This window comes from Cetorhinus maximus, chromosome 14 (genome assembly GCF_964194155.1).
Source record: "Cetorhinus maximus chromosome 14, sCetMax3.hap1.1, whole genome shotgun sequence".
Classification (NCBI taxonomy): Eukaryota; Metazoa; Chordata; class Chondrichthyes; order Lamniformes; family Cetorhinidae; genus Cetorhinus; species Cetorhinus maximus.
The window spans coordinates 105,324,443-105,349,913 of NC_135892.1; the positions used below are offsets into that span (position 1 = coordinate 105,324,443).

Consider the following 25,471-nt stretch of genomic DNA (forward strand, 5'->3'; position numbering starts at 1 on the left):
ATCTGCTGCCCTTGTCCTTCTAGATGGTAGTGGTTGTGGGTTTGGAAGGTGCTGTTGAAGGGGCCTTGGTGAATTCCTGCGATGCATCTTGTAGATGGTACACACTGCTGCTGCTGTGCCTAAGTACATCTCGTACTTCTCAGTAAAACACAAGGCTCTGCAAATTATCTACTTGCTCATTGAGAAAGCGATATTTCACCCTTAATGATTCTGTTATGCTCCTGTGAAGATCTGATAGGTTTTTCCATTAAAGGTGTATACGATACAAGTTGTTGTCTAGTTCATTGCTGAGGACAGTCCTGTTAAAACTTGTGGATATTTATTATTGCCTATTGACACAGATTTCCAAGGATATACATCTTATCGAAAAGATAGGCAGGTTGGCAGAGGGGGCAGGGTTGCTTTGTTAGTAAGAAATGAAATTAAATCGATAGCAAGAAATGATGTAAGGTCAGATGATGTAGAATCTGTGTGGGTAGAGTTGAGGAACCGCAAAGGTAAAAAAAACCATAATGGGAGTTATGTACAGGCCTCCGAACAGTAGTCAGGATGTGGGGCACAAGATACACCAGGAGATAGAAAAGATGTGTAAGAAAGGCAAGGTTACAATGATCATGGGGGATTTCAATATGCAGGTAGACTGGGAAAATAGGTTGGTAGTGGATCCCAAGAAAAGGAATTTGTGGAATGTCTACGAGATGGCTTTTTGGAGCAGCTTGTGGTGGAGCCCACTAGGGAACAGGCAATTCTAGATTTAGTGATGTGTAATGAGGCAGATTTGATAAGGGAGCTTAAGATGAAGGAACCCTTAGGGGGAAGTGACCATAATATGATAGAATTTACCCTGCAATTTGAGAGGAAAAAGCTGGAAACAGATGTAACGGTATTACAGTTGAATAAAGGCAACTACAGAGGCATGAGGGAGGAGCTGGCCAGAATTGACTGGGAGATGAGCCTAGCAGGAAAGATAGTGGAACAGCAATGGCAGGAGTTTCTGGGAGTAATTTGGGGGAAACAGCAAAAATTCATCCCTAGGAAGAAGAAGCATACTAAAGGGAGGACGAGGCAACCATGGCTGACAAGGGAAGTCAGGGACAGCATAAAAGCTAAAGAGAAAGCATACAACGCGGCGAAGAGCAGTGGGAAACCAGGGGATTGGGATGCCTACAAAGACCAACAGAGGACAACTAAAAAAGAAATGAGGGAGAAGATTAAATATGAGGGTAAACTAGCCAGTAATATAAAAGAAGATTGCAAGAGTTTTTTTAGATATATAAAGGGTAAGAGAGAGGCAAAAGTGGACATTGGGCTGCTGGAAAATGACGCTGGAGAAGTAGTAGTGGGGAACAAAGAAATGGCGGAGGAACTGAATAGGTACTTTGCGTCAGTCTTCACGGTGGAAGACACGAATGACATCCCCAAAGTTCAAGAGAGTCAGGGGGGCAGAGGTGAGTATGGTGGCCATTACCAAGGAGAAGGTGCTAGGAAAACTGAAAGGTCTGAAGGTGGATAAATCACCTGGACCAGATGGATTACACCCCAGAGTTCTGAAGGAGATAGCTGAAGAGATAGTGGAGGCGTTAGTGGTGATCTTTCAGGAATCATTAGAGTCAGGGAGGGTCCCAGAGGACTGGAAAATCGCTAATGTAACCCCCCTGTTTAAGAAGGGAGTGAGGCAAAAGACAGGAAATTACAGGCCGATTAGCCTGACCTCAGTCGTTGGTAAGATTTGAGAGTCCATTATTAAGAATGAGATTTCAGAATACTTGGAAGTGCATGGTAAAATAGGGCAAAGTCAGCATGGTTTCATCAAGGGGAGGTCATGCCTGACAAATCTGTTAGAATTCTTCGAGGAGCTAACGAGTAGGTTAGACAAAGGAGAGCCAATGGATGTTATCTACTTGGACTTCCAGAAGGCCTTTGACAAGGTGTCGCACAGGAGGCTGCTGAGTAAGATAAGAGCCCATGGTGTTAGAAGCAAGGTACTAGCATGGATGGAAGATTGGCTGTCTGGCAGGAGGCAGAGAGTGGGGATAAGGGGGTCCTTCTCAGGATGGCGGCCGGTGACTAGTGCAGTTCCGCAGGGGTCAGTGTTGGGACCACAACTTTTCACTTTATACATTAATGATCTAGATGAAGGAACTGAGGGCATCCTGGCTAAGTTTGCAGATGATACAAAGATAGGTGGAGGGACAGGTAATATTGAGGAAGCGGGGAGGCTGCAGAAGGATTTGGACAGGTTAGGAGAATGGGCAAAGAAGTGGCAGATGGAATACAATGTGGGGAAGTGTGAGGTCATGCACTTTGGTAGGAAGAATAGAGGCATAGACTATTTTCTAAATGGGGAGAGAATTCAGAAATCTGGAGTGCAAAGGGACTTGGGAATCCTAGTCCAGGATTCTCTTAAGGTTAACTTGCAGGTTGAGTCGGTAGTTAGGAAGGCAAATGCAATGTTGGCATTTATTTTGAGAGGACTAGAATATAAAAGCAGGGATGTGCTGCTGAGGCTTTATAAGGCTCTGGTCAGACCACATTTAGAATATTGTGAGCAATTTTGGGCCCCGTATCTCAGGAAGGATGTGCTGGCCCTGGAGAGGGTCCAGAGGAGGTTCACGAGAATGATCCCAGGAATGAAAGGCTTAACATATGAGGAACGTTTGAGGACTCTGGGTCTATTCTCGATAGAGTTTAGAAGGATGAGGGGGAATCTGATTGAAACTTATAGAATACTGAAAGGCCTGGATAGAGTGGACGTGGGGAAGATGTTTCCATTAGTAGGAGAGACTAGAACCCGAGGGCACAGCCTCAGAGTAAAGGGAAGACCTTTTAGAACAGAGATGAGGAGAAACTTCTTTAGCCAGAGAGTGGTGAATCTATGGAATTCATTGCCACAGAAGGCTGTGGAGGCCAGGTCATTGAGTGTGTTTAAGACCGAGATTGATAGGTTCTTGATTGGTAAGGAGATCAAAGGTTATGGGGAGAAGGCGGGAGAATGGGGTTGAGAAACTTATCAGCCATGATTGAATGGCGGGACAGACTCTTTGGGCCAAATGGCCTAATTTCTGCTCCTATGTCTTATGGTCTTCTTTTGCTTTGTGTCCTCAGTCTATTTGAAATGTTTTTTAATCTCACTGGAGTTGGATGGGGAGATAAGGTGAATAAACATTATTCACTTTTTCCATAACGTGAAGACTCAAGGGTCTGAAAAGCCAAACTATTGAAAGTGACTAGGTGATAATTCAACATTGTTATTTGCAAATGAGCCATGCAACAAGCACCACAACATTATGAACTGTCTCAATATAATTGTGAATTCAGATTCATGCTACCTCAATGTTGAGTAGATTGTGGTTAGTTTTAGCCCATGATGTGATCAATATTTTGCTTTTTACAAACATGTTTTTAAAAAGTGTATAAGGCAATTAAACACAAAGCTGTTGAAGCAAGTTTATCCAATGTTTTGACCTCATGGACTGCTTCGGTGGGTAACTTGGAACTTTAAGTGCCAAATATCAATTTGCAGTCAGTGTCCATTTATGTATTTATCTCCAGCTGCAGATATTGACAGACCTAAATTTTCTATTGTAGGATTTGTCCAAGAGTGAGTACTAGCACTAAGAACAGCCCTTTCCTAAACTCGACAAAATTCAAATTGTGACAAATACAGAAGAAAATCACAACTTTACTTCCATGAGCTTCGTGAGGTGCATTGTTTGAGTTCAATGGCTGCTTGGCCACAGTTTGGACACCCATGTATTAATCTGTTGACTTTTGTTAAAACGCGTTCTTTGTTAGCTAACGTTTTAGATGAGTATTTTAATCACTCTTTCATTATTTTCAGTTAGTAGATTTTGAAGCTATGACAACACCAAGTCCAGAGGCTTTCAGTAAAATAGGAAAAAGTTGGATGAATTTGAAAAGGTAAGAAATTTAGGAACAAGTTGATAATGCTTTGAGTCTTGAGTTTAATGACAGTGGGTTCCATGAAAATTGATCAGGTTTTTAACTAAAAATTGAATTTGGATTTGATATCCCAAATCGAACACTAGATTTTTTTTTTAACTTGACTAGAGCTTTTTGGCACATTGCTGATTTATACCATCATACCATAAATGGCACTTAATGATAACATAAAGTGCACATTTAGAGGAATATGCCAAGCATATCTTGATAGCATAGTGCAGTAACAAGGCGTCCCTTTCTGATCCTAGCTGAGCTGACTAGAAGAATGAGATTACATCATTGAGAGGAAAAATCTCGTGTCATGTGGATTGGTATTTGTTGAAACACAACATTCCTAAGCCTAACAAGGAGGACCAATGCTAAAGTAGCACAAGCTTGTTTTTGCAATCAAGGTTTAAATTCAGCATTTTTTGTTTTGGTATGTTTGTACTTCACAAGATGCTTTGTGCGTGTGCTGAATGACTTTAATAACCATCTCATTAACATTTATGTTTTTCCATGGAATTAGGTTTGAATGTTGCAAGCAGTAGCACATGACTATGTTCCACACTGCTCCTGTTAATATGTTTCATTACTATGTTTCATTTAGTCCTTTATTTAATCGAAGGCAATAATTCTAACGCAACAACAAAATGTTTATTATAAGGTCATTTCCAATGTTAAAATGTGACATCTGCCCTCTGTGTTTGTGTTGTTTCAGCATGGAAACTACCAAATGGAGACCATTGGTTAAAATTGCTTCCCTGATGTATGAAGGAATTGATTGTAATCCTTGTACCATTAAATACTGCAAATATCAAAGGAAATGAATCATTGACTCATTCTAACAACTTATTTTTATATACCATCTTTAATCTAATAAGATGTCCCATGGCATTTCACAGGAGCTTAATAAAATGTACGAACGTACAAATTAGGAGCAGGAGTAGACCACTCGGCCCCTCAAGCCTGCTCTGCCATTCAATAAGATCATGGCTGATCTGATTGTGACCGCAACCCCACATTCCTGCCTATCCCAATAACCTTTCACCCCCTTGTTAATCAAGAATCTATCTAGCTCTGCCTTAAAAATATTCAGAGACTCTGCTTCCACCGCCTTTTGAGGAAAAGCGTTCTAAAGACTCAATGACCCTCTGAGAGAGAAAATTTCTCCTCATCTCTGTCTTAAATAAGCAACCTCTTATTTTTAAACAGTGACCCCTAGTTCTAGATTCTCCCACAAGATGAAATATCCACTCCACATTCACCCTGTCAAGACCCCTCTGGATCTTAAAGCTTTCAGTCAACTCGCCTCTTACTCTTCTAAACTCCAGTGGATACAAGCCTAACCTGTCCAACCTTTCCTCATAAGACAACATGCCCATTCCTGGTATTAGTCTAGTAAACCTTCCCTGAACTGCTTCCACCGCATTTACATCTTTCCTTAAATAAGGAAACCAGTACTGTGCACAATACTCCAGATGTGCTCTCACCAGTGCCCTGTACAACTGAAGCATAACCTCCCTACTTTTGTAATCAATTCCCCTCACAATAAATGGTAACATTCTATTAGCTTTCCTAATTATCTGCGTACTGGCCATTTATGATTCATGCACTCGGACATCCAGATCCCTCTGAATCTCAGAACTCTGCAATCTCTCACCATTTAGATAATAAGCTTTTTTATTCTTCCTGCCAAAATAGACAATTTCACATTTGCCCACATTATACTCCATTTGCCAGATCTTTGCCCAATCACTTAACCTACCTATATCCCTTTGTAGCCACCTTATGTCCTCTTCACAATTTACTTCCCTATCTATCTATGTCCTCAGCAAATTTAGCAACCATTCCTTCGGTCCCTTCAACCAAGTCATTTAAAGAAGTTGTGAAAAGTTGAAGCCCCAACACTGATCCCTGTGGCACACCACTCATTACACCCTGCCAACCAGAGAAAGATTGCCATTTATGCCAACTCTCTGCTTCCTGTTAGCTAGCCAATCTTCCATCTATGCCAATATGTTACTCCCTACACCATGAGCTTTTATTTTCTGCAATAACCTTTGATGTGGCACTTAATCAAATGCCTTCTGGAATAAAACAAAATGTGACACTGAGTCACTTAAGGAGGTATTATGTCAGATGACTAAAAGATTGGTCAAAGAGGATAGGCTTTAAGGAGTGGTTTAAAGAAGGAAGGTGAAGTAGAGGGGTGTGAGGAGGAGATTCTGGAGAGAAGGGAATGAATTTGTTAGCTAGTGAATGAAGTTTAGAGTGGGGACTGAAAACAGTGGCTTTAGTCTTCCCAATATTTAATTAAGAAAATTTCTCCTCACCCAATATTGGATGTTGGGTAAGCAGTTTGATAGTTTAACAACAGTAGAGGAGCTGAGAGAGGTGGTAGTGAATTAGAACTGAGTGTCGTCAATGTTTGCGTGAAAACTTGATACCATGCTTTTGGATGATGACATGGAGGGGCAGCAAGTAGACGCAAAATAGGTGGGGGCCAAGGATAGATCCTTGGGGGTCATCAGAGGTAAGGGTGCAGGAAGAGAAGACATTGTAAGTGATTCTCTGGCTCTGATTAGGTAGATAAAAATGGAGCCAGGTGAGAGCAGTCCTGCTCACCTGGACGACAGTGATGAGATATTGGAGGAGGATGTAATGGACAGCGGTGTCAAAGGCTGTAGACAATTTGAGAAGGATGAAGAGGGATCGTTTACCTTCGTTAGAGTCGCATAGGATGTTATTTATGACTTTGATAAGAGCTGTTTCAGAATTGCAGCAGGGTGAAAGCCTGATTGGATGGATTGAAAGATGGGCATGGATTTGTGAGGTGAAAGCACATTCAAGGACTTTGGAGAGAAATGGGAGGTTGGAGATGGGGCAATAATTTGCAAGGACAGTAGGGTGAAGGGTTGAAGTTTTGAAGAGAGGGTGATGATGGCAGATTTAAAGGAAAGTGTCAACACCTGACTATAACAGCTGTTTACAATATCAGCTAACATGGGGACCAGAAGGGGAAGCTGGGTCAACAGTTTAGTGGGAATAGGGTTAAGGGAGCTGGTGGTGGGCCTCCTGGAAAATATGAGTTCGGAGAGGGCATGATAAGAGGGAGATAAGAGAGAAACTGGAAAAAGCTGTGAGTTCAGGACTAGGCCAGGGGAGATTTTTAGATGAAGTTTGGCCTGGTAGGCAAGTGGAAGAGGGATGCAGAAGTGGCTGCTGATTGGATAGTCTTTATCTTTGTGACAAAGAAGTCCATGAGCTCCTGACACTTATTGTTGGTGAGGATAGGGAGAGGAGTTTAAGATGATGATCTGTTGAGAAAAAATAAGTTGGGGGTTTATTTTTGCATTCCAGGATGCAGTTTCAGCAAACGAGAGCAGATCCCAATTGTGCTTTAGCGTGATCGGGTGGTGGATGGCTAAACCAGTTGTCTGCAATAACCTTTCAAGTTTTTAGGTTTATGATTGAGTGGTACTGTTTTTCATAAAAAGTGACATTCTAAACTTTGAAGCATTTTTAAAAATTCATGAACTGACTGGTGTAGTATATAATACTGTTATTTATTTCAACCCTTTAGCCTACCAGCATCGTACTCCAGTCTTCCAGCTGTATTGGAGACTTTTCCAACAAAAAGAACAATGATAGAAGTGCTTAATACAGACTCCTCTTCTCATTGTCCCAAAAACTCATAGGAGCTCCTGAAGACTGAACAAAGTATAGCTTTCTTTGCTTCATATTAAGTTATTTTTATAATAAAAAAGATGTAAAGGAATGAGATCCTTTTGATTTTTGGTACTTTTTGATATTGCTTAATTTAATATATGGAAGAAAAAACTTTAACCTCTTCATTGGATTTCTTCATGATATAAGGAATGGGTATTGCTTATTTCTTATTAGGATATTGAGAGGTATTGTACTTAAAGAACGGGTTGATAATTTATAAACAGACTACTACCTGACTACGTTATGCAAGTAATTTTATCAATGATCAAAGTGCTGACAGCAATTTACTTTCAGATCAGGTCTTTATAAACATCGATATTGGTTAACTAATTCCTGCATCAACACTGCAGGTCTGTCAAATATGTTTTCTACATGTACCTCTTCAGACTCTGCTCGTCTGCATAAAACAATTTTTAGTAACACCTCTACATTTCAGAAGCTCTACATTTTAGTTGGAGTTTTTCCTGGTTTGGTTTACTGTTTTTTGGTGGATTTTCTTCCGTAGGCCATCATGAATTGGAGGAGCATTGTGCAATTGTTGGATCTGTGACTTGAATTGCTATGAATTTATACACTTTAGGAGCTCTCAAACTAAAGCAGTTTGGCAAATAAGGGCTCAAGAGCTGTATAAGAAACCTCAACAGAGTTTCAAAGCTATCACTGCTATGGGGCATCCTAATCTGAAAAGAGATTCACTGTCATCCCCATAAACTCAAAACAAAATTCAGTTTGGGTCACAAAAACATCTCTCGCCTTATGTGATATAGAGAAACAGACAGAAGCCAACTCTTGTAGCACACGTCCATCTCGCTCTGGTGCTATAACCTCCATGGCCTCTATTAGACTTTTATATTTCAAAAGTCATGCAGACCAGTGGGCTTTTAACACACATTTCTGCTTGCAGTTTTTTGTGTGAATGGGAACTGGAAACTGGGACATGTTCACATGGGTAAGTGCAATGGCATCACTCATATGGGAAGTTTACAGCTAAATAACTGTTATAAGATTCTGAACCAATGTGTATTTTTTTAAACTAAAAAATAACTTATTTTGCTGGAAAGCCAAATTGGTTGACGTTGATTTGGTTGCCAGTAGAGTTTTTGTTGTTTTTTGTCTCAAAATAATTGCTCAGAGAGCTGTACTTTACCCCCTAAAATAAAGTGAACATGTTTCATATGGTCCAGCCATCTTCCAGAACATCTAACCTTCCATCGATTCAACTTTATGTTTGGTTCTTTTCACAATGCCACTGAGATTCAGTTTTAAATTTGCACTATATTTTTCAAACTTTTTTTGCAGAAACTCCTAATTACAAACATGCTTTTCTTCTACATTATGGTAGAACATTCAGTGGCATTTTGTATGTGTTTTGTTTACTTAAAATTAATGTTCATAATACATTTTGTAAAGGAAATTAATTTTGTCTAATTAAAAGTGCTGATCAATCTTGAGTTGCCTATTGTATGTTCTCAAACAAAGCTGTGGGAGTGGTAGCTGGTTGCATGTTTGTCAAATACAGTCAGCTACTTTTTAGAGCAAGTACTATTTCTGTTAGGGGGAAAAACTTGCTCTAAGATTTCACATTTCTATTACAGATACCTATTAGCACGCTTCTTGCAAAAGAATGTTTTGTTGCAATCTTTTTGTGCTGAAGGTCTTCTTTCAAGACATTACTTCCATTTCAGAAAAGCTCTAGGTTTTCAGCATCTATTAAACTATTGGTGGAGATGTTCCCTGTATAAGATAATCTGCTCCCTAGCAAGAAGAGTGAATCTGTGGCCCAAGAGTGATTAGGGTATGTCAACTCTGAAATTTTATTGTTTTTTTTTTTGTTTTGCCTGTCATCTTGCTAAACCACTGAGATTTCAAGATGATTACTGAACAGATGCAGATGAGGAAGGTCATTTAGCAGCCTCCTCCTAGATCCCCTTTCTCCACCACTACTGCATGCAACTGTTAAATAATTAACTCCCTGCAAGGCAGTGGAGGCAAAGTGTTCAAACTTTTGGTTGCCACAGTATTGAATGGATAGATGAATATGGCTCCCTAATTCTGTTTGTCATATTAAAATCTAGAGGTACTGGAGAGGATGCAGAAAAGATTTACAAATATGATACTGGAACTGAGGTTCTATCAGGAATAGAACAAGCTGGATCTTTTTTTCTCTTGAAAAGAGAAGGTTGAAGAGTGACCTAATATCAAAACCTTTAATTTTAGACAATATTTCTAGTTTTGCTCTTCCCCACAAGTAGAGGCCAAAAATATAGGATAATCACCAGGGAATTCATCCTTTAGCTAGATAGCGGTGAGAACATGGTGAATATTATTGTTTAAGGGGAACCTAGAAAATGGGAGATCTCATTGGGAAGCCCCCATCGTTGTTTTGTATGCATTGGTCAGGGTGTGTAATTTTCACCTTTAAGATAATTCTTATAAATGCCAGTCTTCTGGCCTGGCTCAGCAGTCAAAATTACTCCCACCCCAAGACTATTGATAAATACTGCAGTGTTAGCCTGTCGGTAATTGGTGAGCATCTCTCACTCATGTTTGGAAGTCCTTGCCACTCTGAAGAGGTTATCTGGTACAGCCCTTCTCAGAATGTGAACACAGGCAGATAAAGATAGAGACCCACCCACACACACTGGCTGTCTTAAATCCAGAGATTTTTGACTCAGACTGGGAAGGATAGGATGTAGCTGAGGTGTAAAATGCCTGGCGATTAATGAGCTGCAGTCAGTGGGGGTTTGAAGGTAGTAACCAGTCACACTTCTTAACTAATGGCTTTGGTATACTGAAAGCTGGTCCCAGTGTAGTCACAATGGGCAAACAGGGAAGGTCAAAATTCCACAGTACTGACTCCATTTTTATTTTTAGCTCCAGAACCTTTTTACACAGTGATAATGTCTTAGAACTCATTACCCACAAGGGTGGTGGATGCCGAAATAATCAATTAATTCAAAAGGAAATTTGAAGGAAATAAACTTGCAGGGCTACAGGGACCAGACCAGGTGTGCTCTTCAGGGAACTGATTAAATTGATGGCCTGAATGGCCTTCTATGCCATAAATAACTACTCTAAAAGCACATAGAGGAGGAAATAGAAGTTTAGTTAAGATGAGAGAGCATAAACACCAGCATACTGTTTGGGCTGAATTGCCTCTTTTTGTACTGCATATGCTATGTAATCACACAGGTAGCCTTTGCATAGTCATTGTCTGCAGAGTCACATGCAGTCACTGGATAAAGAGCCATTTCCAAGTCCCTTATGGTGGAGAAAGGCAGGTAAAGTGCAGACTTAACATTGTTCTCACTGAGACTAAGGCGGCGGCTGAGGTTTTTGATTGAAGATGGTATCGGGGCAAATTAGAGTGCCATATTGAATTTGTGACCTTAACTTTGCTGCTAAGCTAAAGATGTCAAAGGGAGCCTGTTATAGAGTACCATAGCAGTGAGGTAGTGAAGGGTTTGCCTGTACGGTATGGTACCTTTCATGTATGGTGCTGACATTCTTGGAATGGAACCAAGTGTCAATCTGTTCAGTTTTCGCAAGGCATTAGCTCTGCTCAAGGCCATCACAAAGGAGGTTTCAGGAACCAGCCAACTTGTGTCTTGATTACACCTCAAGTGTGGAGCAGAACAAAGGCTGTGTTGCTGGTTGTTGAAGTTCAGCAGGTAGGGTACAGCAGGCTCAAACCTGCAATAGTGGGTAGAGTGCTGAATTGAAAATGAATGCAGTTCATTAGAATAAAACACAAGATAACTAGGTATTTCAAAAATTTATCTGCAACATAATATATTTCAGTAAAAACATTAAGCCATTTGATAACTACACTTTTATACAAGTTGGCACAGCTGATTGGATAGGCAATATTATAGAAAAGGCCTGTGGAAGACAAGAATCCTCTATGATGCAAGACAGACATATCAACAGCATTTACAACCTAAATGTCAGGACAAGTAAGCTCTCTACTTGAATATGATTTATTAGTTACACTCAACAGCCTCAACATTTTAAATTATCTTAATCACTATTTATAATTGAGGTTAATAGTTGTCACACACATGAAAGTATTTAAAGTGGCTAGCTGTTGTTTGAATCTGCAGTACTACTGAACACGTTTATAATTCCAGCAGATGTAATGCAGAAATAACAAGCAAAATTTTCTGAAGGATTTTATTGCTTTAGTGTAGATGTAAGTGCATGTGGCATTCATTAATATGTCCCCAAGCGAGATGATTCAAGAATGTTTTCTTCCTATGCTAAGGAATTTACTTTATATCCATTTCAAAAGTTAAAACAACCCTGGAATGTTATTTTGTAATCCATACGGTCTTTTAAGCAATGAATCCCCCTTGCTGTTATAAAGTGATTTTCAACTTGAGTTTTCACTCATTTACATTGGATGAACTAACATGTTACTTTCTGTAAAATGTCATTGTAGCCAATGTTTGAATAGTCAGTCTAAGTGGGGCTATTTCACTTTGTTTTCACTGCAAATTTTATATGAAAATGTAGTTCTGATCACCTGACCTTCAGTACAGTCATTCCTTGTACAGGAAACTTGCCACTAATTCACTTCTTAGCACCATGGATACTTTTCCTTACTTTGGAATCCTCTAGGACAACTGATATTTAGAATTTTTTTTTACATAATGTGTGCATGCATAAATATAAAAACTGATCTGGAGTAACCTTGTATTCATCAATTTGGAAGATAGCAACTTTACACCTGCTGGGTTTTACTTGCCCTTAGCTTCTGTACTTGCATATTCAACATTGTACGGTATCAAGACTTTCCACTTATTTTCCTTCCCTTCCTCCGCTGATCTGGGGTTCTTTGCTTCGTAAAGTTACAGTTCTTCAAATATTGATCAAGAGAACCAATCCTATCTCCACTGGATGTCCATGGAATGATGAGCAGAAGCAGGAATCCTGGCTTGAAATATACACTTGAATCTCACCGTGGAGCATTTTAAAGGGTAAATTAACTCAATTCAATGTTTGCATACCCAGTTAATAATTTCAAGGGATTAATTTTCACATACAGAAAACAAATTTAAACATATCATATACTACTAACTGCAATGTTATCTTAATTGGTTGACTAGAAGAATAACTGCTGAGGATTCAGTTGAGTAATATTTTCACTTTCATCCACCTCTACTCCAGAACTTTTAACGAAGTGTTACTTTCATAATAATTGGCCAAAAAGTGGGTTTTTGGGTTGTGAAGGAAGCAGGAGAAATTACCAATTATCCAGGAAATCAAATCCAGTCTTTAGAATAGAACTACTCGTATTAATCTGTAGAGGAAAAGACAATATGAATTAAAAGTTACAACAGTTCTGACTTTAGGGTCATCACCTTTCCTACACAAAGGATGTATCTTTAAATATTATCTCACATCACTATATTTGAAGTTGCACCTTTTATCAGACTTTGCATTTACCTTGGCTAGGCTTGGAATGAAAATATTTTAATTCACAACAGCCTGCGAATGCAGCAAACCATCTGTTTATAATTCTGTGCAAATACGCTCCCAAACAGACTAGGTCAAGAGAATTCAGGCCCACCTTTTGTGAAGAATAGATAAATCAAGGGGTCTGTATAAAATCCTTAAAAATGGTGTCTACAAAACTAACATTCAAAAATGTGAAAGTTACATACCGGAACATGCCTCAACAAAAAGTTTCACAATAATGATACTTTCTTAAATGGACAGCATTATCTGGTTAGCTGTTTTGTAAGTCAATTTACCAGCTTCAACACGGAGTACAATGACATCACATCACCTATGAAATCTATTGAGCTACAATTCCTTTGTTCTCATTTTATAATCACCATCCAGAGTGGAAAAGGATTATTTGCAAAACTCCCTACAGAGCTGGTGCCAACTGCAACAATACCTTATGTTTATATAACAATTTTAACATTAAAAACTTCAAGGGGTTGGAAATTAGTAACAGAACTAACATTAAGCCATGAAGCAGTGTTAGAAAGGATGACAAAACATTTGGCCAAATGGGTTTCCCGAAGGTTTTTAAAAGATGGAAAGGCAAGTGGAAACGTGAAGAGGCAAATGTAAACTATTAAAAGGAGCTGGGCAGTGCATAAAAAAGACTGAAGGTTTAGAGAAGAGACCCAAGGTTGGGGAAGGTCAGATAAGCTGTTCCACTACCCCGGAGGGTTCTAAAGACAAGAATTTTAATTTTCTTTAAACAATGCATTGAATCTAAGAATTTTTCTAAATTTATACGCTGCAGATGTGCAAGGAGTCCCTTCCCTATCTACATACATTTTACATATTTTCACTTAAAAATGTTTAATATTTTTCTTCTTTTATGGCCACAAATTTTCAACACATTATCATTAATGTCCATAAACCTTCTAAACCTGGAAGAAAATGAGATTCAAGACAGAGCCCTTCCCCTAAACGTTATCTATCAGTATTTGAATTGGCTGGGGGGGGGGGGGGGGGGTGGAAAGAGTTGTATTGTTATGCTGCATCATTTTCAATTACTTAAAAATAACAAAATATTGCCATTCAATTTGACATTCTTCACAGATGCACAAATATTACCATTATACTCAAAAACTCTGTGGCCCATATTATATCCATATTATTTCTATTTATATTCACATTAAACCTTACCTGTGAGAAAAAGGGTGCATCAGATGCACAGGAGTCATCTCGTTCTTCATCTTCAGATTCCTTTGAAACAATCTTTTTATCTGGAGATTTCTCAGGATGGCCACGAGTGAAAACATCATCAAGTACACTGACTGAAGGCTGGCTTGTTCGAGGCCTGTCCAAATCAATAAACACAGATGAGACACTGGTGTTAATTATTCGTTCCTGCTTCTTCATCCAAGGTTTCTCAGATTTATTTTCATCTTTCTCCTTTGACAGTGATTCTTGTCTCAAGTAGGAAGGAAGTGGCTTTTCTCCTTTCTCCATTGACTTGATCTGACTTGGGGTTACACACTGGTAATCAGACTGTTCACCCTCCAGCCTGGATCTTTCAGTACTCAGTTTCCAGAAGGACGACGACTCTTCCTTTCTGGCTTGTGCAAGACCATCCATGCTTGGTGTCTTTCCATTTTGTGATGGTTTGATTGGCTGCCCTCCCTGGGATGCTTTAAGTTGGTGATTTCCTTGGGATGTCTTGACTGGCTGGCGTTGTTCACTTTGGGCAGAAACCCCTTGTTCAGAAGCAGCCGTGGAGGCAAAGTTGAATTCCATCTGACTCTGTAATTGATAAATTATTTTAACTTACAAAAAGATAAGGTGAGTCTAAGAAGAAGTACTTCTTAAGTTTAAAGTTAACAGTAATGAAGATTTTTTTTTTTGCTTTTATTCAATATAAGATTTTTCTGTAGTGGCTGCATGGAGAAGAGTGGAGCTTGTGACCACTGACGGACTGAACAGGAGCCCAGTCCACAGGAAACATGCTATAGACTAGTTACTCTGCATTCCAAGCCTTTAGTGTGCAGTGTGTTTTTTCAGGTTGTGTCTCAGGTTAGTTCAAAGCCTCAACCTCCATTTTGTTTTCTATACAGCCAATTTGGGATCAAGGGGTGCTTCTCTGATGAGTTCACCAGAGTGATCCGGCAAGGTTGAAGGATGGTCCAAAAAAATTGTCAACATTCTGGTAAGTATATTAATTTTCTTTAAAATGGAGAATTACTTTGAATCAGCGTACTCTCCCCATTATAACCTGTGTATAAATCTTTCCAATACAATAATAATACATAACCATATTCTGATTAAAAATGGAATGTATTTGGCAAACTGCAGTTCGAAGTAGTCATACGAAGCTGAAACCAAAATGTAACTACAACCCTACTGAACTCAATCTCAAAATAACCTGAAGTTAGTAACAAGAGTTACAGAATACAAGCTCATTCTGCCTGACAAGTTTATGTAACCTACCTTGGATTCTCAACAAGGGTCCACAGGAAGGTTTCAAGGGGTCTGCCAAAATAATTACATAATACAGAGCCTGATTTTTTTTAAAATTCTTTCATGGGGTGTGGGTGTCACTGGCAAGGCCTGCATTTGTTGCCCATCCCTAATTGCCCTTGAAGGTGATGAGGAGCCACCTTCTTCAACTACTGCAATCCATCTGGTGCAGATACTCCCACTGTGCTGCAAGGAAGGAAGTTCTAAGATTTTGATCCAGGTACAATTAAGGAATAGTGATATAGTTCCAAGTCAGGATGGTGTGTGGCTTACAGGTGGTAGCGTTCCCATGCATCTGCTGCCTGTGTCCTTCTTGGTGCTGTCGAAGGAACCTCGAGTGCAGTGCATTGCTGCTGCCACTGAGAGTCGGTGATAGAGGGAGCGAATGTTTAAGTTGGTGGATGGGGTGCTGATTAAGTGGACTGCTGTGTTCTGAATGATGTCGAGTTTCAAGTGTTGTTGCAGCCGCACTCATCCAGGCAAGGTGAGAGTATTCCATCACACTCCTGACTTGTGCCTTGGAGGACAGGCTTTGGGGAGAAAGTTGAGTTACTCGCCACAGAATTCTCAGCCTCTGACCTGCTCGTTACACAGTATTTATATGGCTAGTCCACTTCAGTTTCTGGTTCACAATAACCCCCAGCATGTTGATAGTGGGGGATGCAGCGCTGGTAATGGCAATGAATGTAATGGGGAGATGGCACTTGTGTGGCACAAATGTTACTTGCCACTCATCAGCCCAAGCCTCAATATTGTCCAGGTTTTGTTGCATATAGACATGGACTGCTTCAGTACCTGAGGAGTCGTGAATGGTGAACATTGTGCAATCATCAGTGAACATCCCCACTTCTGACCTTATGATGGAGAGAAAGTCATTGATGAAGCAGCTGAAGATGGTTGGACCTAGGACATTACCCTGAATACCTCCTGCAGCAATGTCCTGGGATTGAGATGATTGACCTCCAACAACCACAAACATCTTTTGTGCTAGGTATGACTCCAACCAGCGGAGAGTTTCTCCCCCTCCAGCCGCCCCAATTCCCACTGACTAGTTTTGCAAGGGCTCCTTGATGCCAAACTTGGTCAAATGCTGCCTTGATATCAAGGGCAGTCACTCTCACTTCACCTTGAGTTTACTCTTTTGGTCCATGTTTGGATCAAGGCTTTAATGAGATCAGGAGCCGAGTGACCCTGACGGAACCCAAACTGAGCATCGGGGAGCAGGTTATTGCTGTGCAACTGCCACATAACAGTATCGATGACTCAATCAGCATCAGTGATAGAAGTATGTTGCCTGAAGGGGCAGTTATTGGCCAGATTGGATTTGTCCTGCTTTTTGGGAACAGGACATACCTGGGCAATTTTCCACATCGTCAGATAGATGCCATGTTGTAGCTGCCACACACACGAAATGTAATAATGACCACATAATCTGTTTTTGTGATGTTAATTGTGCATAAATATTAGCCAAGACACCAGAAAGAACTCCCTTGCTCTTCTTTGAAATAGCCCCATGGGATCTTTTACACTTAACTGCAAGGACAGACTCTGTTTAATGTCTCACCCGAAGGACGGCACCAACTGTGTAGCACTCCCTTGGTGCTGCATTGGAGCATTAGCCTTGATTTTTATGTTCAGGTTCTGTAGTGGGACTTAACTCCACAACCTTGTGACTCAGAGGCACGTGTGCTATGAACTGAACTGACACTTTACATCAATGAAAACAAGTACCGAGCCAAAACGAACACTGACCAAGACAGGCATGTGCGTGCTTGTCGAAGACAATTGTTGCTCAGCACCAGGAACAGGTTTCATGTTAAACAAGTAAAACAATAAATATTGATGTTTAGTTGTACAATTATTTTTAACACAGAAAACATACTTGTGTTGTTACATTGAATTCTTTAACACGGGAAGGGGAGGGGGGGATGGGGTCTCAGAAGCAAAAAGCTTGGGAACCCAGATCGACCTCGTGTCTAAACAGGAGTGCCACAAGACTTGATGCCATTGCATCACCTCTGCTGTGACAAGGCACAAACAATCAGCAATTTGAAACAACATCATTAATAATTATGATCTCAGGATAAGGTACATTGATATCACAAGTTATTAGTTGGACTAATTAATTTCACAAATAAGGGGTTTTTCCTGGTGCACCTCAAATATACAGATTTCATGTACTTTACTTTTTACTATTTGATGATATCCAGAAGTTCCTCCACTAAAAAAAGACAAAAGTAAAAGTTCAAATTGCCCTTGCATGCAGCGAAGATACACTGTATGCAAAAGTGATTTCATATTTTTCAGCACAGGATTTTGTTTTGTACATGTTACATTTTATATAAGAAAACAAGTGACCAATCTTTACTATGTCAAAGAGAGACTTTGTATGGTTTACCTTCGTTTCCCAGGAGAATGGAGCTGAGTGTTCATCTTGCCATGTAATATCCTAAAATGGTAAAACAAAGTGCTTTACAACCATTTAACCATTTTTGAAGCATAGTCACTGTTTTAACATAGGAAATGCAGCAACCAATTTGCACATCTTGAAGTCCCAAACAGAAATGAGATAATGACCAGATAATTGACAGTATATTGGCCAAGGCACCGGGAAAAGGTTCCCTGCTCTTCTTTGAATTGTTTCACAAATCTTTTGAGAATGCATAGGCCATCAATTTAACCACTCGTACACCTCAAAGTGCAGCAATCCCTCAATACTACACCAAAAGTGTCAGTCTAGATTATATACTCAAATCTCTGGATTGGGGCTTAAGCCCCCAAACCTCCTGACTCCTGCTCACTGAATCATGGCTAACACCAAGTAAGGTCTGAAGTAAGCACAAAAACTTCTGCTGCTCGTCCAATTTTTTTTTCTTGTTTTGCCCTTTTCCTTCACTTTCTTTAAAACTCATTTTATCATATTTAAAATCAACCTGAACCACCGTATTACTTTATATTTTAAAATAAAGTTTAAGTGTTTCCTTGTAATATTGCAATGGTTGGGTTAAAATCCTACTAGCCTTTGATTTCACATAGGGTCTTTGAAGGACCAAAGAGATAATTTGTACACAACTCCATCTGAATTCAGAGTTGAATTTTCAGTTGTTGTTAGCTCTCAAAGAGAGAGACCATCAGTTTATACCTCAGCGCTTTTGTTAAAAATGGTTAACATAATGGCCTTCAAGAAAAAAAACGACTGAAAAAAAAGGAAAAGATGCCATATCTCAAACATTCTCACAATCCTACTTCACTGTTCTGCTACCTGCCAGACAAGGTCTAATAGTGCTCCATAAGGTATCATTCCTACTTAATTTACCATCAGAAACCATTAGTAAGAATGCACGAAGCAAAAAACTGCAAAGGATTCTGTACTTTCTGTTTGATCATTTCATATCCAGTGCAAGTTTCCTGTTGTATATTTTTGCCACCATCATGATAGATAAATATGGCCAATGTACAATGTGCACAAAATGTTAAACAAACTGCAGATCAATTCTCAGTAAACATTCAGCATATTATTCCTCTGCCAGTGAAATACGATGACACTTCAATGACATGGTGTGCACCAACTGTTGTTTACTTGGACAGTATCTGCCAGCAGAAAAAAATGGTGACAAACTTGGAGCTAAAACAGATTATACACAAAACAACAATTAGTAACAAGAAGCAATTCCAAAGCTCTAATCAAACATCAGATAACAGCTCAAGTAGCAGTCATAAAGCAATATATGGTATCAACTGGATTAATTGACAACTATTTTATCATCACTTAGATGACAGCTATTATTATTGTAAATAAAGCAGAGTGGTATTGTCGCTGGATTACTAATCCAGAGACCCAGGGTAATGCTCTGCATGACCCAGGTTTGAATCCCACCACAGCAGATGGTGGAATCTTAACTTAAAAAATCTGGAATTAAAAGTCTAATGATGACCATGAAACCACTGTCGATTGTCATAAAAACGCATCTGGTTCACAATGTCCTTTAGGGAAGGAAATCTGCCGTCCTTGCCTGGTCTGGCCTGCATGTGACTCCAGACCTAAAGCAATGTGGTTGACTCTTAAATGTGCTCTGAAATGGCCTAGCCCACCATGTGGACTGCAGCAGCTCAAGAAGCAGCTCACCACCATCTTCTCAAGGGCAATTCGGGATGGGCATTAAATGCTGGTCTAGCCAGCGATACCCACACCACAATATGAATATATAAAAAAACAATTAAAGCTCTACTTGATTGCAGATGAAGATGTCTCCAATACAAAAATTATTCGTGCTTAAAAGCTGTCTAAGTTACTATCCTGAGCTACCGAACACAAAACCAAAATCAAAAACAATAGCAAGACACATATACAAGATAACATTAACATTAGTGTGCGTTGTATGACAATCATTGAAATGTGCGTTGTTAAACCTTTTTCTTGTGGTTTATGAATTTCATCTGCAGTCACTAATTAGTTTTATCCTTGTTACTGTTACCATGTACTGTATATAGAGAAACTGGTTTACATTTAAAATAGGATTAAGTGATGGAAATGAATAAATATCTCAAGTACTAAAATTACACACAAGACATATATGAAACAAAAGTAAATACTGAATTAAACTTTCAAGAACTTCACATATGTGCTTATTGAAACCACCTCTCCCCTAGTGAATAAAAGCACCACTCAATATAGTACTAAAGCATACAGCATGGAAGGTACCAGATTTAATTGTTGCTGCTGCTGTGCTGATCTCAGCTGGATGCAGCAGCAGGTGTTACAAATGACATGAAAAATAAAGGTGAGAATCAGGAATTGCAACCTGAACTCTTGATATCGCCTGCTGGTAACATGCATAAATCAACACAGGGCGAGAGCTGCCTACGCTCCCTAATTCTCCCTGCTGCCACCTTTTTTCTTCCTTAAGCACCTCAGAAGTACTTCATTGGCTGGAAAGGACTTTGGGATATCCTGAGGTCATGGAAGTCTTTCTTTAAGCCCTTGTTTCATTCTGGTGAATCTGCACTGTACCCTTCTAAGGCCAATATACCCTTAGGTCTAAAGCTGCATACAGTTCTCCATATGGGATCTGACTAAGGCTCTATACAACTGAAACAAGAGTTCCTCAATTTTGGTATTGAGACAAGGACCAACATTCCACTAAGCCTTTTTAATTACTTTTTGTACCTCAACACTAACTTATATCGATCTGGGTACATGATTACCCCACACTCTCCATAGCTCAGAGACTCTCACCATTTAAGAATTTTTCGACTTTCCAAAGTGGATGATCTCAATTTCCCACAGTGAACTCCATCTGCTATAGTTTTGCCCGCTCAATCAATCTTATGTCCATTTATAACTCCCTGCTTCCATCTACGTAGCTTACTGTGCCTCCTAATTTAGTCTCATCTGCAAACTTGGATATATACTTCTTTAATCTTTCATCCAAGCAATTACCATGTGAAAAACTGAGCGCCAGTACAGATTCCTGTGGAATACCACTTATCCCTGCATTTCAGCAAGCCTTTTCTTTTAAACTGAAACTCTCTCTTAACTCCGTTTGTTGACCATTGTTGCTTACCTATACGGATTTTAGGGACATGATGCACAGATTTTGCACTGTACCAAACATTTCTTTGAATACTTCATACTGTTGTTTGTAGGTTTACCAATTAACAGTTCAGCCCAGTTTACTGGAGTTAAATCATTTTTCATCTGTTCAAAGTTTGCCTACTTAAATTTAAAACCTTGGTTTGTGACTCTTATTTCATTCATAATATCAAATTCAATCACGTTACAGAAATAATTGCAAGATGTTCATTTGTTGTAAGATAGTTAACTTATTTTGGTTTATTACCCATCATTAAATACAGTACAACCTGTTCACCTATCGAGTTTAAAGCATACTTTTCCAGAAAACAACCCTGACTACATTCGAGAAACATTACCTTTACTACTCGGGCTGTTTGGTTTCTCCCAACTTGTGAAAATTAAAATCTCCCAATATAACCCTTTGCTTCCCTGACCTCATTATCAAGAGGTTATGAGCAATTTATATCAGAGGTTTTGCATCCTGAACTCTGCCTGTGGCGTATCCACTGCCGGATCATTCTTACTGAAATTCCTTTCTCTTTACTGCAGATACCCTTTATCAACATTGAATCATGGAATGGTTACTGCACAGGAGGAGGCCATTCTTCCCGATGTGTCCACGTCGGCTCTCGCAAGAACTCATCTAATCCCACTCCTCTGCCTTGTCCCCATTGCCCTGCAAATTTTTACTACTGCCACCCTCTCCTTTTCCCATTCTTTCCAGAAATTCAAAAGTCTGGAATATTTACTTTATTACATTTCATACAATCATGCTCAGGTTACATCATACTCTTTAAATTGAATCTGTGCTTTGAACTCCTTTGTTTTTCATGCTTTGCGCATTTGTGTGCCAGAACTCTTTTCTGGGTAACTCTCCCCACCATGCCCACATGTCCTGCTGATCTTTTTCTATCAATTTTTTTTGACAGTGTTGATTTTTCCCCTTTCACCTGACTAACTAGTTTAAACATTTTATTGCTCTGTTTACCCCTTCCACAAGCAATGGTGTCTCTCCATTTTAGGGTGAAGACTCTTCTGTCAGTACAGCCTGAAAAGTGGTCCCAGTGTCCAAGAAATCTGAAACTCTCCCTTCTACACCATCGTTCCAGGCAAACACTGACAACTGTAATCTTTCTCTCCTGTCTGGCTCAGTGTGCATCCTAGAGATTATTACCCAGAAAGCTCTACTCCTTAATCTATAATTTAGCTCCTTTGTGGCAACTTGAATCCAGTCCTATCTATGTCATTGGTCCCCATGTGAACCACACACTCTGGCTGCTTGCTGTCCTATTCCAGGATCATTTGCATTTACTCTATGGCATCCCAAATCCTAGTATCTGGGAAGCAACATACCATTCGGAACTCAGTTTCTTTTGTAAACACGATCCAAACTACTCCCAAACATCACTCGCCTATTCTTACTACCACATTGTTTCCCCCATGGGTAACCACTTGCTCCCCAGTGCCTTGCACTTTGTTTACTAATCTCCATCATCCTTTATATACAGCCTACTTTATGTGCTGAAAGCATTTACAGTGAGGCATAAACCCACAACTTTCTGAATCAAGAAATGCTGGCACTTGAAAGGTAGACAAGTCAAGATATTTTAATCAATGGCAAATTCTGCAGATGCTTAGCCCCCTCTAGTATGTTCCACCAGATCATGGCTGATTATGACCCATATTATACCTGCTTTTGCCCCATATCCCTTAGCACCTTTGGTTAGCAAAAATCAAGCGCATATTTAAAATTTACAATTGACCTAGCATCAATTGCCATTTGTGAAAGTTCCAAACTTCCACCACCTCTGTATATACAAGTGTTTCCTAATTTAACTCTTAAGGTCTGGCTCCAATTCTTGGACCACGTCTCCTTCATCCTGGAAAGAACGTTTCAATATTAACTGTTTCCCCTTCCACAGATGCTGCCAGGTCTGCTGCAGAGTATTTCCAAGCATTTTCTGGGTTTTTTTTTTAATTCCAACTTTGTTTGGTAAAAAGTTTTAAAATTGCAATAATGACTAAAATGGTAAGTGGCAAAGTGATGTTGGTAATTCCCTGCACAACTTGGCTATCTTGCATATCTATTTCTTGAAACAAAAAAAAAGCTTTGTTCAAAGAAACACTTTAAGGGAGGCAAGAGTCTTGGAAGGAAAATAAGAGAAAAACCACACAGAGGTTTAATTGTAACAGATCCAGGACACATTCCTGACATACTGCGGACTGGGGCATGATTAAAGGCGGATTAACCCTCAAGTGGGCAAACTACAAGGATGTTCTTACACTTTTTCGTTTTAAAATTGCGCCTTTTTTTTTGGTGCCGAAAGTTTTAAAGGGCTTTGTTGTCAGTCCCATTTCTGGCCCAATTTCCTTTGCCACTGGACACGGTGCAGTTTTTTAAATCGCGGTTAGAAAGCACAGGAAAAATAGCAGCGCCCACCCCGCCCCTCCCTCACCTCCTCTCCGAAGTGTACAACCTTCTGGCCGGTCTGGAGCTGCAGCCGGGGGTAACAGACCGTCTCCTCTCTCTGGCTGCGGTGCAGGTTGTACCGGCTGCGGATCTGGGGGTCCACTATCCAGTTGTCGATGATCTCCTCCTGCTGCCTGGGCTCCAGCCTTTCCCAGCGCGGCCCGTACTTCTCGCGGATCTTCTGCCTCTCCAGCATGATCCGCCGGGCCATGGGGCTGATGGAGGAGAAGTACTCGAACTTCTTCTGCTCCAGCCCGGCAGCGCCGGCGGCAACCATCGCCTCGCCAACCTCGCGACTCATCACCACCGCCGCGGACGCCATGGATGCGAATGGAGGTAACCTCTGGCAGCGCGAGCCTCCCTCAGGCGTCACTCATTGGCAAGCGGGAGCCGCCCTCAGACGTCACTCATTGGCCAGCGGGAGCCGCCCTCAGACGTCACTCATTGGCCGGCGGGAGCCGCCCTCAGGCGTCACTCTTTGGCCAGCGGGAGCCGCCCTCAGCCGTCACTCATTGGCCAGCGGGTGCTACCCTAAGCTGTCACTCATTCAGCGCGCGCCACCCTTGACCGTCATTCATTGGCCCGCCCTCTGAGCGTGGCACATTTAGCCAATTGGAGCCACGCTCAAATGTCACTCATTCAACGTGAGCCGCTCTCGACCGTCACGCGTTGGTCAGCTGGAGCCCCCCCCCCCCCTCAACTGTCGCTCATATATTGGCCAACACAAGGCCCCGTCCTCAACTGCCATTCATTCAACAGCTTAAGCCCCGCCCCTCAGCCCCTGAACCGTCACTCACTCGCGAGCCCCTCCACCGTTACCCGAGCGGGAACCTCGGGCTGACAGGCTCGGAGCACGAGTTTCTCCTCCCCCTCCCCCACCCACGTCACCCAGGCGGTGTCAGTGAAAGACAAAGAGATTCCAGAAGAACAACAGAAACAAGCCATTGGGCGACTCCCTGACATGGTGGAGCAGGAGGCTGCGGAGTATAAGGACCATTTCTACCCTTCAATATTAATATAGGCGTTTCATCTTTCTTCACAAATAATGCACATCAGCCACAACTAAGAATCACAGAACATTGCACAAAATTGGTCAACTTCCAACTCTCATTCCTCATCTGCTCTTTAAAATATTTATAATCTACATTGAGCATCAAATAGACGTTTTTTTTCCCCACAAGTTCTACCCAGGGTTTTCCTGTTCTGGGTTGGCTTTCCACACGTCTGTGGGCAGGCTGAACTATTGATTCTGTCAGGGAATATTCATCCTAACTTTTAACCAAGACTGCGAAATAAAATTGACAGGGCATAAAGCTAAATTAATAGCTGGCACTCATTAGGAGTGACAATTACTTAATCCCATGTGAGTTTTTCCAGGTAATTCTGTTTTTGTTTTGGATTTCCAGCATCCGCAGTAGTTTTTTGTTTTTATCTCTGGTTGAAATTTTAGTTTGCTGAACCTTGAGCAGCTCCCTTTTGCTGGTTATAAGTGTCCAGACATGTAATGTCAACAACAGATAAAAGCAGAATTTTAAATATTGCACATTTCAAAGCTGATGCAAACACAATTTTATTGAAGTATAAACCAATTTCATTAACAGAGTTCTACCCAAACGTTTTACTGTAATTCACAAGCCTTCTATTTCACACAGTACTGTTGAAGTATGTACATAGTCATCTATCTATTTTAACACTTTTATATTGGGAACGCTCATGCCTGAACAATTTACTGCATAATCATTTATGCAATATTTTTTTTAATATTAGGAGACAGAACTCTAATGAGGCCT

The 25,471-nt window shown here is 40.4% G+C and overlaps 2 protein-coding genes across 7 annotated transcripts in view; one reads left to right on the forward strand and one right to left on the reverse strand.

Moving 5' to 3' along the window:
- ttc13 (tetratricopeptide repeat domain 13) overlaps positions 1 to 9,125 on the forward strand; it is a 63,837-nt gene extending 54,712 nt beyond the window's left edge. For all 6 annotated transcript variants that reach the window (XM_078557410.1, XM_078557411.1, XM_078557414.1 and 3 more), the window contains 2 exons: positions 3,842 to 3,921; positions 7,529 to 9,125. In XM_078557410.1, the coding sequence (XP_078413536.1) occupies positions 3,842 to 3,921; positions 7,529 to 7,643 (195 nt within the window). In that variant the 3' untranslated portion in view covers positions 7,644 to 9,125. The remainder of the gene's footprint in view (positions 1 to 3,841; positions 3,922 to 7,528) is intronic.
- A 2,311-nt stretch (positions 9,126 to 11,436) lies between these two features.
- On the reverse strand, positions 11,437 to 24,072 carry c14h1orf198 (chromosome 14 C1orf198 homolog). The gene is made up of 4 exons (XM_078557415.1): positions 23,668 to 24,072; positions 18,035 to 18,085; positions 14,326 to 14,922; positions 11,437 to 12,976 (listed from the first exon to the last, which is right to left on the reverse strand). Exons 1-4 carry the CDS (start codon positions 24,001 to 24,003, stop codon positions 12,920 to 12,922), a joined length of 1,041 nt encoding a protein of 346 aa, XP_078413541.1. The 5' UTR covers positions 24,004 to 24,072; the 3' UTR covers positions 11,437 to 12,919.
- Between the last annotated feature and the right edge of the window lie 1,399 nt (positions 24,073 to 25,471).

Excerpts from the sequence above, each read along its gene's own strand:
- c14h1orf198 (XM_078557415.1), bottom strand. The coding sequence starts at position 24,003 with ATGGCGTCCGCGGCGGTGGTGATGAGTCGCGAGGTTGGCGAGGCGATG. Across the intron at positions 14,923-18,034 it reads CATTCTCCTGGGAAACGAAG|AGTCAGATGGAATTCAACTT; the intron begins GTAAACCATACA and ends TATCAATTACAG. Across the intron at positions 12,977-14,325 it reads ATGCACCCTTTTTCTCACAG|ATTAATACGAGTAGTTCTAT; the intron begins GTAAGGTTTAAT and ends TTTCCTCTACAG.